Below are 14,688 nucleotides of genomic sequence, written 5' to 3' on the forward strand. Positions count from 1 at the left end.
AATACCCATCAACACTATTTTGTTGTCTAAAATTGTGGTTGTTTCTAGATTCACAAAGGCTTTTGCACTGAACATTTGTGATTTCTCTAGAAAATTTTCTCACTCTCATTTTCCAATTTTTCAGCTTTATGATAGTGAAAAGTACCTTCATCAGCTATGTCTGTTCATTTATAAGAAAGTGCCAAAGTGCTAGAAGAATTATTAGCATTAAAACTTTCTCACACCAGTAATTCATCATTTTCTACCACAGCACATTCTAAATTTATTTTTTCAGAGTTACATGAGAAATCTCCCACCTCTGTGATTAGCCAACTCATTATAAATAAGAAAAACATTTACATTCCACATATTTTTACTCAATATCTTGGGGAAAAAAAATAATCTTTAATCAGTCCTCTTACTTGGGTTCTATGCTGAGAAATTTGGGTAGTTTAACTAAGTACAATTCACTTCCTAAATCAGAGTTGATGCTGGGAATTTCTACTTCTATTTTGGTTTCAGAAATTGGCTCTTCCTCCTGCTGGTCCTGAGGCACTCCACGTCCATCCTAAGAGAGATCAGAATGTGAGAGCCTGAGTTGACATTAGAAATGCTCTAGCTCTCCTTCTGCACTAGGCAGATGCAGGTGTGACCAGAAGTAAACTTGGACACCCCTTCAGAGATAAAGCAGTTGGCAACCCCTCAGGCCTCTCCTTAAAATTTCATCCTCTCCCCACCCCCACAAAAAAAACACCATGCAAAACAAGACCTGTTAGCCTGCATTACCAGAAAAAATGTTGACATATCTAGCTTGCATAAGATATTTAGCAACAGATGTGTGAAATTATGCAACTCCTCAATGCTAAGTAAGTATTAAAATCAGAGAAGAATGTCAAATAGTACACACTTCTTGGCACGTTTAAATAAGAAAAACTTTTAAATCAAAGGTTTTCAAATTATGCATCCTCACAGTCTAGCCCCTAAAGTTTGGCATCAAATTCATTCTGAGCAATTCCTTCTATTCCCTTTAATATCCAGAAATTCCCAACATAGCTAAGAAGTCACCCATTCGTCAGATGTTTCAGACTACTATTTATTATCCATGTCCCCTCCCTACATGACCCATCAGCCTCTGAAACTTTTTTCTTAACTTTGAACAATAGGCCCAGTTGAGATTTCTAATTGTACTTACGGTAACAGGCTGTCCTGAAATGGGTGGTTGACTGTCCCCGTCACTCTCTGAAGAAATGTCATCTATGTCTCCAAACAGATCCATGGTCCCACTATAATCTTCAATGTTGGCAGAAAAATGCACAGTATTAATTTCTCTCACTGAAGTTCTTCACACAGTTCTTAGCCCATCACTTCAACATATTCCCAAGATTCATAAACCAAACCTCCACTAAACCATGATCAGACTGGCTCCCTGAGCCTGGCCCTCAGAAGCCTCACAAGAGTGTCTATAGGGAAGGAAAACAGCAAAGTTAGTTGGTGGAAGGCCAAGCTGCTGTGACAGCCAGCTTTCAAGGTGGGTCCCAGGGATCCCTGCCTCGTATTCTTGCCCTTGTGTGATCCTCTCCCACAGGTATCACGGTTGGTCTATGTGATCAATAGAATACAGCCTCACTTCCAAGGCTCTGCATGACATTGTGGCTTTTTTGCCTTGCTCTTTCTCCCTTCGGTCACTTGCTCTGGAGGAAGCCAGCTGAAGACACTCAAACTGCTGTGGAGAGGCTCATGCAGTGACAAACTGAGGTCTCCTGCCAAGAGCCATGTGAGCGAACCATCTTGGAAACAGATCCTTCAGCCCCAGGCAAGCCTTTAAATAATACAGTCTCAGCCAACATCTTGATTGCAGCCTTGTGGGAGACCCTGAACCAGTGCTAAACCACTCCTGACCCTTAGAAACGGTGAGATATATTAAATGTTTGTTATTTTAAGCTGGCGCTCTCAAGGAATGTAGTTAGGGAAGGTGGGGGATGGTATGCAAGTCACAGAAAATGTCTACTCTGACACTCCTATCTCCCTGTCTTTGAATTCCCTCTGCACAAAGCCAGGGAAGCTTTGGTATCTCAACTTCATTAAATGAAGGCCACCACTGAGTTCTTTTGGTGAACCAATCAAGTATAGAGCCATGTCCAGCTATATGTCCTAACACATCAAATCCAGAATATATCGATATAAGTGCACCCGTATCAGTAAATTTGGCCCAAGGTAGTTAGTGTTTGTCCTTCATCTCACATTCTTAGAATCCACGTCCACACACATTCCCCAGGCTTTTGCTCAAATTTAATAGCAAAATCTTGCGATTCTTTTGGTGTGTAAGTTATTTCTTCTTCAGTCAGAGTTTGTGCTTTCTTTGCCAGAGTATGATGAGATCCTAGTGATGGGTCTGCTGTAAAAAGCAGGTCAGACAGCACTCAGCTGGGTGATTCTTGAGGGGAATGCAGACTGCCCCAAGTGATGTTATTGCAGCATTTTCAAGCAAGGAGACTAATTTCACAACCTACTGAATGGGAGAAAATGTTTGCAAACAATAGGACCGATAAAGGGTTAATATCCAAAAGATGTAAACAGCTCATACAACTCAGTATCAAAAAAACAAACAACTTGATTAAAAAATGGGCAGAAGACATGAATAGACATTTTTCCAAAGAAGACATACACATGGCCGACAGGCACACAAAAAGATGCTCAACATCACTAATCATTCAGGGAAATGCAAATCAAAACCACAGTGAGATATCACCTCACACCTGTCAGAATAGCTACCATCAAAAAGTCTACAAATAGCAAATGTTGGGGAGAATATGGAGAAAAGGGAACCCTTGTATGCTGTTCGTGGGAATGTAAATTGGTGCAGCCACTATGGAAAATAGTATGGAGGTTCCTCAAAAAACTAAAAATAGAACTACCATATGATCCAGTAATTTCATTCCTGGGTATATATCTGAAAGAAACAAAAACCCTAATTCAAAGAGATATGTGCATGCCAATGTTCATAGCAGCAATATCTACAATAGCCAAGATATGGAAGCAACCTGTCCATCATCAGATGAATGGATAAAGAAGATGTGGTATGTATGTACAATGAAATACTACCTAGCCATAAAAAAGAATGAAATTCTGCCATTTGCAACAACATGGATGGACCTACATGGTATTATGCTTAGTGAAATAAGTCAGAGAAAGACAAATACTGTATGTTATCACTTATACGTGGAATCTGAAAAATAAAACAAACCAGTGAATGTAGCAAAACAAAGAGACTCACAGATGTAGAGAACAAACTAGTGGTTACCAGTGGGGAGAGGGAAGGGGGAGGGGACAAAATAGAGGAAGGAGATTAAGAGGTACAAAGTACTGTGTTTAAAATAAATAAGCTACAAGGATATACTGTATAGCACAGGGAATATAGCCAATATTTTATAACTTTAAACGGAGTATAATTTATAAAAATATTTGAATTACTATTTTGTACACCTGAAACTAATACTGTAAATCAACTATATGTCAATTAAAAAAAAATTTGTTTCCTCAGATATAGGAAAGCAGACTGCTTCTCACAGGCAAGGCAGGCTCAGAGGGACTAGAAAATTTGTTTTTCAGCTTTATCTGAGTCCAAACAGAAATTCCCATTCCTAGTTTCTTTCTCAATCAATACCCTTTCACATGAGAGACTTGAAGAGGCTGTGAATTCAGTTGATGTTGTAGTTCTGCAACCACACAATTACATGCATTTGATTTTCAGCTACCTCAGCTCTCTGACTACAAGATATGAGATTCCTTTAGGGCTGTCACAAGTGCTCCCTGGTTCTCTGACCATGACTTGAGCAGAATGTTTGAAGATCTAAGCTTCTGTGAAGTTAAGTCATAAAGAGAAAGACAAATGCCACACCCCTTATATGTGGACTCTAAAATACAACACAAAGGAACCTATCTACAAGACAGAAACAGACTCACAGACATAGAGGACAGACTTGTGGTGGCCAAGGGGGAGGAGGTGTCGGGGGAGAAGGAATGGGAGTTTGGGATTAGTGGATGCAAACTATTATATAGAGAACAGATAAACGACAAGGCCCTCCTGTATAGCATAGGGAACAATATTCAGTATCCTGTGACAAACACTAATGGAAAAGAATATGAAAAAGAATATATATGTATAACTGAATCACTTTGCTGTACAGCAGAAATTAACACAACATTGTAAATCAACTCTACTTCAATAAAGTTTAAAAACAAACCAAAACTAACCTAAGCTTGTCGACTTCCTGTAAGTGCTCCAGGGCACTCAGAAGCATCCATCCCACACCACAGTCCTTAGTCATCAGGACTGCCTAACAAGTGTAGCAGCCGCTTGAGCCCTCAATCACAGGGGATAATCTGGTTCATCATGATGCCAAGGCACCACCAGCATCCTGTTTCCCATTGGTGAGGAGCTCAGACCCAAACCAATCTACACATCTCATCTTTGAGGATTTGCTTCCTGGACTACCCAGTCAGGTCCAAGCTGGGCAACAGAAAAACATACCAGTTGTCTACACAGATATATCTTAATATTTTTTAAAAATTGTAATTAGGTTTAAAGTTGTTGATTTGGTTACAAAAAGTACAAAGAGGACTCCCTAAGGGATCACAGAATTAGCAAATTCAGAGAGCAACTTCCACCCCTAGAGATGAGGGAACAAAGGGGAAAGTTAGAATTATTATTAAACTTACAAACTTACAGACAGGGCCCCTTGGAGCTGAAACTCATACCTGAGGAAGAGAAGTGTCCAGCTGGTACTGATGTCTCTTGGGAGTACAATGAAGCTGCCTCTTCAAGTCTTGGTAAACTGCAAACCGGACTGAGCTGCGGTGGGAAGAAACTACTGCTGCTGCTGTGCCCCCTCAGAAAGACTGGAGGTCAACAGGAAGCCCCCAGAAAAGTTCCATAAACAAACAGGAAGGAGCAATCTTTTCTTTGTTATTCAGGCTCTCAGTCTTCTCTGGCGCCCCCTAACAGGGGGCAGCTGGCAAAGCTGAAATGTGCTTGCAGAGCCTTGGCCCTGCATAGCCAAGCTCTGTAGAGAAGGGCAGGTTTGGAAACAAGAGACAAGAGCTCAATCACTGTTACATATGTGTTGCTAGTGAAAAAACAATGTTGCCTTGGAAAGGACAGAGTCAAAATGAAGGTTCTCAAGAGCCAGGCATCGGAGTTTCAACTTGTTAAACCAAGAAATAGCAAGGGACTGAAGGTTTCTGAGTTTAGGAGAGTGACACAGTGGTGAGTTAGGACCTTATTCTCTTTCAATGTCACTTCTCTATAACCAGGCTTCAGGGTAAGCCTCCCACAAGCCACCCCTCCTAGATTGTATTAACAGGCCTAGTCCGTTCATAAGGGAAAGATTAGGCTGTGTAGAAGAGCACTGCAGAAAAGACAAATACATATCTTAAATATGGATTTCAAATATATCTGCTAATTCTTTGCCATTTCTACCATCGAGAGGAGTCAAATTTCCCTCCCTTTGAATATGAGCTCACATCAGTGACTCACTTCTATTGAACAGAATGTGGTGCATTTTGAAAAAAGATAATACAGCTCTCTTGGGGTGCTCACCGTTGGGAACCCAGCCACCATGCTGTGTGAAAGCAGGGCCACAACTAGGACGCAACATGTGAGATACTCACTTTGGTGAAAAATATAAGTGGTGCCAGAATCTCAGTGATCAAGGTAAATAATGTTGCAATACATTTTAAACTCCATGCAAAAAACTCCCATAAACAAAACATCAAAATTTCAAATAAAGAGACAATCCATCCAGTTCTGTACTTGTGCCACTCTTCTCACTTGGCTTACCCTAATCCCAACCCTGTCAGATCATCTTTATTTGAATTTTTGACATTTTGTTCATCATATTTTTACATTAATTTTAATTTTTTTAAATGTTGTATTATGGTATTATTAAACTTGATTACTGCAGTGGGCTGAATAGGGACCCTTCAAAATTCATATCTACCCAGAACCTCAGAATGTGACTTTATTTGGCAACAGGATCTTTGCATATGTAATTAGTTAAGATGAGGTCACACTGGATTAGGGTTAACCCTAAACCCATTGATGGGTGTCCTGAAAGGAAAGTGGGATCTGGAGACACAGAGTGGAGACACAGAGAGACACAGAGCAGACACACAGGGAAACAAGCCATGTGAAGACAGAGGCAGAGATTGGAGTTATGCTGTTAAGAGCCAAGGATTACTGGGATCCTCCAGAAGCTAGGACAATGCAGGGAAGGATTCTTGCCTTTAGAGGGAGCACGGCTCTGCCGACACCTTTATTTAGGATTTATAGGCTTCAGAACTGTGAGAGAATGTGTTTCTGTGGTATTAAGTCAGCCAAATTGTGGTACTTTGCTACAGCAGACCTAGCAAACGAATACAATTACGGAGGCTTTTTTGTGCCCCTTTTAAAACCCTGAAGAATGCCTCACTTGCTTCACCTGGCCCTTGCCAGGCTTCTTTGTGGGGCCTGGGAGGAATTCACTAAAACCTAAGAATTAGTGTAAGGCATTGACAAAATCAGCCTGCTTTGGGAGGGGTCAATTTCTTGAACAGAGACCTGCTTTTTAAAGTTTTTTATTACAATTAAAATTACTCAAAAGCAAATCAATTTATTTCAGTCAAAATAACTCATGTTTACATCATATTTATAAAACAAACTGTACAATAAAATACATAAAGTTCTCACATTTTCTACTTCAATCATCATCTTCTTCCTCTTCATCACTGATCACATACTTCTTGTGCTTTTTATTTGCTTTATCATCATCTTCTGCTTTTCTCTTTCCAGAAGGCTCACCTTCCTAAACAGATAAAAATTTTAAAAATCTCAAAGTTCATAGAGAATATTTCTAGAAAGGTTTATCAAAAGTAGCTCTGAGCTGAATAACCCTCTGAAAACCCAAAAATAACATATATTTTAATAAGAACATTTACCAGCTGAATAAAACCAGTGGTTAAGGTCATGGCCAGTTTCCAAATCTACAAGTACTAGAGGCATTCAAAATGACTACGGAGTAATAACAAAACTAACCCTAAAACCCAATTTCAGGCCCATGAGGGCGAGCTAAGCAACTGTGACCCAGTCTCACAGGGGGAAGAAGCTGTTGTACATGGAGAAGAGCTGCAGGAAAGTGGAAATGGGCTTTGCCCTGGGAAGAGTTAGGGCTCTCCCAAAAAAGTCAGCCTATATAACCGCTTGTTCTGCTGACTATTCTGACCATAATTAGGTATTTACTTAAACTTTTTTCTCCACTTGCTGAGCATTTCACTTCTTCGTTACCTAAAAAGCATTCTAAAGACTGTCAATTTTTTTTTTTTTTTTTTTGTGGTACGCGGGCCTCTCACTGTTGTGGCCTCTCCCATTGCAGAGCACAGGCTCTGGATGCGCAGGCTCAGCGACCATGGCTCATGGGCCCAGCCGCTCCGTGGCATGTGGGATCTTCCCGGACCGGGGCACGAACCCGTGTCCCCTGCATCGGCATGCGGACTCTCAACCACTGCGCCACCAGGGAAGCCCTAAAGACTGTCAATTTTTTATTTTTTATTTATTTTTTTATAATTTTATTTATTTATTTATTTTTGGCTGTGTTGGGCCTTCGTTTCTGTGTGAGGGCTTTCTCTAGTTGTGGTGAGTGGGGGCCACTCTTCAACGCGGTACGCGGGCCTCTCACTGTTGCGGCCTTCTCTTGTTGCGGAGCACAGGCTCCAGACACGCAGGCTCAGTAGCCGTGGCGCACGGGCTTAGCTGCTCCGCGGCATGTGGGATCCTCCCAGACCAGAGCTCGAACCCGTGTCCCCTGCACTGGCAGGCAGATTCTCAACCACTGCGCCACCAGGGAAGCCCAAGACTGTCAATTTTTTGAAATAACTATTTCTTGTTTTGGATGTACTAAAGACTCACATAATAAAGATTTTTTTTTAATATTTGAAAAACAATTTTTGAAGAAATTAAAGGCTTTCATACACAAGTTTCCACTGCTTAAAGTCACATTGTATAATGTTCTAATAGAAACAAAAAAATTGGGAAGTTTTCTAAAAACACTTCTTACAGATAGAATTTGAACAGATCAACATTAAATAATATTGAAAATTGATTAAAATGAAATGATACTAAATATGATACTCCAGAATTGCCTTAACAAGACTTCTCACCAAAAATAAAAAAGGGTGAACAAAGTTTAAAGGTTGAAGTTGGGGAAGGCCAAGCATCTTACTACCCTGTCCAGAGAATGCTTCTGGATGTAGTATACAAGCTGGCATAGCCACTTTTTCTGATGCCTGGCCCTCTGAGGAGAAGACATCAATACTATCTCACACTTGTTTCCTGCCTTATTATCCCAAATGCATCCCCAAAGACCTGAAGTCATAGGAGAATTCAAAGGGGTAAGTTATGAATCCACAGGAAAAGATCCAGAAGTCCTCCTCCACTTACTTCCCAGCTGGCAGCAATAAAGTTACCCCAACAGCAAGCCTGGAGGATGGATCCTGCCCCCAGGCTGTGACAAGCCTCCTTTCTACTTCCCAGCCTTGAGCAAACCTAGACACTTCTCTCCCAACCCCACACTGGCAAAGGCAAGAAGCACATTCACTACTACCACCACTTTTCCTTTATTTTCAGCTGATGAATCTTATCTTAAACTCTTTACATGCCAGCCTGGTTTGTGGCAACCTTCCCCAAGTAAACTTCAGTGTGTATGGTCTCTTCAGCTCTAAAGTTCTTTAATGGGTTTAAATTTGAGTGAATAAAAGAATAACGGGCATGGTAGGTCTAAAAGGTGGTAGAGCCTGTCCTTTTAAAGGAACCTAGACAGGGCCAAGCAGCTGGGAAGTCAGGAGCTCTCCCAAAGAAGTCTAATTGGCACCGGTTCTAATCCACGGTCTCGGGTAAGATGCTCTGGAATTCTGCTCTGAAAATCCTTCCAGGACCGACTTCTCAGGCGGCTACAGACAAGCACAGTAAAGCCCAGCAAAGGCATGCAGGCCTGCTACTCCCAGTACTTAGAAAGTTGAGTGGCAACCTTCAGGAGACCTCATTTTGTGAAAGCAGGGGTGTGGAATTCTGCCTTAGTGAACTTGGCTGGAATAAATCCCTGTGCCATGTAAATGCAACAAATGACAAAAATATTCAGATGCACACAGGCTGACAGGAGAAGATGGCGAAAGACTAGGACACGGAGATCACCTTCCTCCCCACAGATACATCAGAAATACATCTACATGTGAAACAACTCCTACAGAACACCTACTGAACGCTGGCAGAAGACCTCAGACCTCCCAAAAGGCAAGAAACTCCCCACGTACCTGGGTAGGGCAAGAGAAAAAAGAATAAACAGAGACAAAAGGATAGGGACGGGACCTGCACCAGTGGGAGGGAACTGTGAGGGAGGAAAGGTTTCCACACACTAGAAGCCCCTTTGCGGGCGGTGACTGCGGGCGGCGGAGCGGGGAGCTTCGGAGCCGCGGAGGAGAGCACAGCAACAGGGGTGCGGAGGGCAAAGCGGAGGGATTCCCGCACAGAGGATCGGTGCCGACCGGCACTCACCAGCCTGAGAGGCTTGTCTGCTCACCCGCCTGGGAGGGCGGGGCTGGGAGCTGAGGCTGGGGTTTCGGAGGTCAGATCCTAGGGAGAGGACTATCGGCGTGAACACAGCCGGCAGGGGGTTAGTGCACCACGGCTAGCCGGGAGGGAGTCCGGGGAAAAGTCTGCAGCTGCCAAAGAGACAAGAGGCTTAAAGGAGCTCCAGAGACGGGCGCGAGCCGCAGCTAAAAGCGCGGACCCCAGAGACGGGCATGAGACGCTAAGGCTGCTGCTGCTGCCACCAAGAAGCCTGTGTGAGAGCACAGGTCACTATCCACACACCCCTTCCGGGGAGCCTGTGCAGCCCGCCACTGCCAGGGTCCCGGGATCCAGGGACAACTTCCCCGGGAGAACGTACGGCGCGCCTCAGGCTGGTGCAACGTCACGCCGGCCTCTGCCGCCGCAGGCTCACCCCGCATCCGTACCCCTCCCTCCCCGCGACCTGACAGAGCCAGAGCCCCCGAATCAGCTGCTCCTTTAACCCCATCCTGTCTGAGCGAAGAACAGACGCCCTCAGGCGACCTACACGCAGAGGCGGGACCAAATCCAAAGCTGAGCCCCGGGAGCTGTGCGAACAAAGAAGAGAAAGGGAAATCTCTCCCAGAAGCCTCAGAAGCAGCGGATTAAAGCTCCACAATCAACCTGATGTACCCTGCATCTGTGGAATACCTGAATAGACAACGAATCATCCCAAATTGAGGAGGTGGACTTTGGGAGCAAGATAGATTATTTTCTCCCCTTTTCCTCTTTTTGTGAGTGTGTATGTGTATGCTTCTGTATGAGATTTTGTCTGTATAGCTTTGCTTCCACCATTTGTCCTAGGGTTCTGTCCGTCTGGTTTTGTTTTTTGCTTACTTTAAAAAATTTTTTTCTTAATAATTATTTTTTATTTTAATAACTTTATTTTATTTTATCTTACTTTATTTTATCCTCTTTCTTTCTCCCTATATTTTCTCCCTTTTATTCTGAGCCGTGTGAAGGACAGGCTCTTGGTGCTCCAGCCAGGCGTCAGTGCTGTGCCTCTGAGGTGGGAGAGCCAACTTCAGGACACTGGTTCACAAGAGACCTCCCAGCTCCACGTAATATCAAACGGCGAAAATCTCCCCGAGATCTCCATCTCAACACCAACACCCAGCTTCACTCAACGACCAGCAAGCTACAGTGCAGGACACCCTATGCCAAACAACTAGCAAGACAGGAACACAACCCCACCCATTAGCAGAGAGGCTGCCTAAAATCATAATAAGGCCACAGACACCCCAAAACACACCACCAGACCTGCCCACCAGAAAAACAAGATCCAGCCTCATCCACCGGAACGCAGGCACTAGTCCACTCCACCAGGAAACCTACACAACCCACTGAACCAACCTTAGCCACTGGGGACAGACACCAAAAACAACGGGAACTACGAACCTGTAGCCTGCGAAAAGGAGACCCCAAACACAGTAAGATAAGCAAAATGAAAAGACAGAAAAGCACACAGCAGATGAAGGAGCAAGGTAAAAACCCACCAGACCTAAAAAATGAAGAGGAAATAGGCAGTCTACCTGAAAAAGAATTCAGAATAATCATAGTAAAGATGATCCAAAATCTTGGAAATAGAGAAAGTGCAAGAAACATTTAACAAGGAACTAGAAGAACTAAAGAGGAAACAAGCAATGATGAACAACACAATAAATGAAATTTCAAATACTCTAGAAGAGATCAATAGCAGAATAACTGAGGCAGAAGAACGGATAAGTGACCTGGAAGATAAAATAGTGGAAATAACTACTGAAGAGCAGAATAAAGAAAAAAGAAAGAAAAGAACTAAGGACAGTCTCAGAGACCTCTGAGATGAACACAAAGCTTCCTAATACAGCCATGAATGCAGGTCCCTAAAGACACAGGAACAGGCAGCCCACAGTTATGGAGGAGTTGTCTTCCAACAATTTATTTTTTATTTTTTTATTTTTTTGCAGTTCGCGGGCCTCTCACTGCCGCAGCCTCTCCCGCCGCGGAGCACAGGCTCCGGAGGCACAGGCCCAGCGGCCACAGCTCACGGGCCCAGCCACTCCACGGCATGCGGGATCCTCCCAGACCGGGGCACGAACCCACGTCCCCTGCATCGGCAGGCGGACTCCCAACCACTGTGCCACCAGGGAAGCCCAACAATTTATTATTTAGACTGATTGTAAAACTCACATTAGAAACCAGCTCTCAGAGTTTATTTAACCCAAAATATACCTAAGAATATATACAAATAAGGGTGTCTTAAAGTATAAGTGACCAACACCAAGAGTGTCAAGGCTTCCAGGGAAACACATTCAGAATCCCAACCACACTGGAGGGGAAGCTGGGACTACCCTGGTTCCAAGTTGCTGATGGCTCCATAAACAGAGGGGCCTCTAACAGGTAAGGCAGGGCTGACAAGGGGGGAATGGAGGCTCCACGAGGCAGAGCTGGGGGAGGAAAGAGAGACATGGAGAGGAACCAGACCACCAGGACCACATTCTAGGTAGTCCTTGGCAGGTCGCCTCTTTCATTCAAGAAAGCTGAGGCCTGGCAGTGATGCTCTTCCTTCCCATTGTCTGCACGTTCCTTTCCACGGCAGTCTTTCCCTTTTCCACAGTTTCTTCTACTACCCATCTTTCCATTTTTGCTGTAATTTAGGTTTTCTAAAGTTTTCACTGCTTACAAAAATAAGGGAGAATAAAAAGTTCTGTTTCTCTCCTTTTTTGTAACTTAGACCCTGCTGGGGAAGGGAAGCTAGCATTCACCCACTTTCATATCTCTTATTTACTATAATACAACTTTACAAGGCAGCGAGCATAAACCCCATAGAACAGATGAGGAAACAGACTTGGAAATGTGAGATGACTTGCTCAAGGCCATACAAGTAGTATAAAATAGCCCAAGATTCAGTAATCCAGTTCATTCTAATCCAGACCCACGCCCTTTCCCCATATCAAGGAATGCTCTGGTGACAATGGTGGTTCTCTGGGGTGGGGACCTGGGGTCTGAAAACTCGCTTTATCTCAGAGGAATAACTAGGCTTATGGCATGTGGGTAGGGTTTAGTGTGCAAATAAGGAGAGGGACCTAGAGCAGGTCTGACCCCTTTCATCCTCTCTCCCATTGTGACCCATGCCAGGACTTGAACTGGGGCAATAAGGGGAGGCAGAGGCAGGGGTTGGGAGGTCCAGGCAGAAGTAAAGTCTCTGTTGTCAGGAAAGGGGAAGGGAGGGGTACAGGAAGACTTAACGGCGAGTATTTAGGTGCGGAAGATAGAGGGTAGCTCCTACAACAGAAAGCTAGGAGGCATTCGCAAGAGACATTTTTAAGTCAGGAAGTTACAGGTTTGCAATTGCCCAGACTAGAAGAAGACTATTTGATGGATCACATTTAGAAATCTCATTTCTGAGAATACTAGAAATAAACAGAAGTCCCATGGCACTTTTCAAGTTTTATTCACAGTTTCTGCTTGCCAAAAAATAAAACGGCATCTGCTTAGATGAGGATTCCTGTTTGCCAACAGTTCAACATACTATAAATGCATGATTAAGATGTTTCCTATCTAATTTAAAACAAGTATGTTGCAGAATAATTTAACAATTTTTGTCTAGTTATCTTCCATAGCATGCCACTTTCAAGAAAGACTGGGAAATATTAAATGTTGTAATTAACAATAATGCAAGAACAAAATTCTGTTTCACATGAGAAGAGAGCTCACAGAAGCTCACAGTTCACAGGCCAAAATGATCAAAATACATTAAAATCATGAATAACAGGAACACAACAATGTTCCCACAATATGGCAGAACAATCCTTTGAATAACCCTCCCATTGAAAATTACAATGATGAAAAACTATGAACAAACCAAAGTGATGGCAAGAAAATAAGGTGTAATCAGAGACCAAAAATTAAGCAAAAGCAAGAACCCACAGAGATAAGCACAGCACGAAAGCAGGCTTTCTCCTTGAAGACATTTACCAAACTGTGTGAACATGACCTTAGGTTTTATGCCTTGCAGGGTGCTGAGGACAGGAGACAAAGGCCAAGTGGAGCAGATTAATAGCAGACTCCAAAGAACTGTATCTTTAGTGTTCAGCTGAAGTAGAAATAAACCCAGGCCCATTTCTCGGAGGCAGGGGTCAGCAAACCTTTTTGGTAAAGGGCCTGAGAATAAATGTCTTAGGCTTTACAAGACATATGTATGGTTTCTGTTGCAACTAACCAGCTCTGTCACTATAGAAGGAAAACATCCATAGACAAATACGTAAATGAATAACCATGGGTGGATTCCTAAAAAACTTTATTTGAAAAAACAGGTGGCAGGCCAGATTAGGTCAGTGGGATGTAATCTGCCAACCCCTTTTCTAAATGCCTGCAAGGATAATTTCTAATCTCTAACATTAGAACTAATTAACAGGGGATTAAAACAAAAAATTTAAAATTTCTAGGAAAATTCATAACCAGAAGTCAGAATCCATACTTCCAGTAAAACTAAAAAGACCTTATTCCAAGAATATAATTTAAAGTAGTCCCAAGGTACCTGGCAGAAGCAAGTATATACCATCTTTGGAGGAATCCATCAATCTAAGCCACAAAAATTCCCATTGATCTGAGCTAAGTAAATCAATCATTTAATTGCAGAACACATGGAGAAAGAAGTCATCATGAAAAAGAGCCAGCAGAAGTAACTGGCTGTAAAATCACAGATGTAAAGATTTTAGACACTGGAATTATCAGACATAAAAGACCATACATGTAGGTTTAAAATATTTAAAGACATTAAAAGGAGAAACTGAAAAATATAATTTAGGAGTAGAATTTTTTAAAATGACCAATTAGAAAAAGAAACTAAACCGCTAGAGATAAAAAACTGAAACAAAGTAAAAATTCAATGCAAGAGGTTAACAATGTATTAGCTAAAGAAAGAAGCACTGAACTAGAAGGATCTGAAGAACTGTCCTAGAATGCAGAGAGATAAAGACATGGAAAATATGAAAGACAAACTGAGGATCTGTCATGGAGGATAAAGTAAGAAGGAATAACATGCATCTAATCAGAGTTTCATGAAGAAAGGAGAGACAGAATGGTACAGA

The 14,688-nt window shown here is 42.6% G+C and overlaps 1 protein-coding gene across 3 annotated transcripts in view; it reads right to left on the reverse strand.

Annotated features, from left to right (window-relative positions):
* Positions 1-6,580: 6,580 nt before the first annotated feature.
* Positions 6,581-14,688, reverse strand: part of LEO1 (LEO1 component of Paf1/RNA polymerase II complex) — a 48,185-nt gene continuing 40,077 nt past the window's right edge. For 2 of the 3 annotated variants that reach the window (XM_007468719.1, XM_007468718.1), the window contains one exon: positions 6,583-6,821. In XM_007468719.1, the coding sequence (XP_007468781.1) occupies positions 6,717-6,821 (105 nt within the window). In that variant the 3' untranslated portion in view covers positions 6,583-6,716. Of the gene's footprint in view, positions 6,822-14,688 lie in introns of all 3 variants that reach the window. The other variant, XM_007468720.1, reaches the window with a different exon arrangement.

The sequence above is a fragment of the Lipotes vexillifer genome, unplaced genomic scaffold, assembly GCF_000442215.2.
Source record: "Lipotes vexillifer unplaced genomic scaffold, Lipotes_vexillifer_v1.1 scaffold268, whole genome shotgun sequence".
Taxonomy (NCBI): Eukaryota; Metazoa; Chordata; class Mammalia; order Artiodactyla; family Lipotidae; genus Lipotes; species Lipotes vexillifer.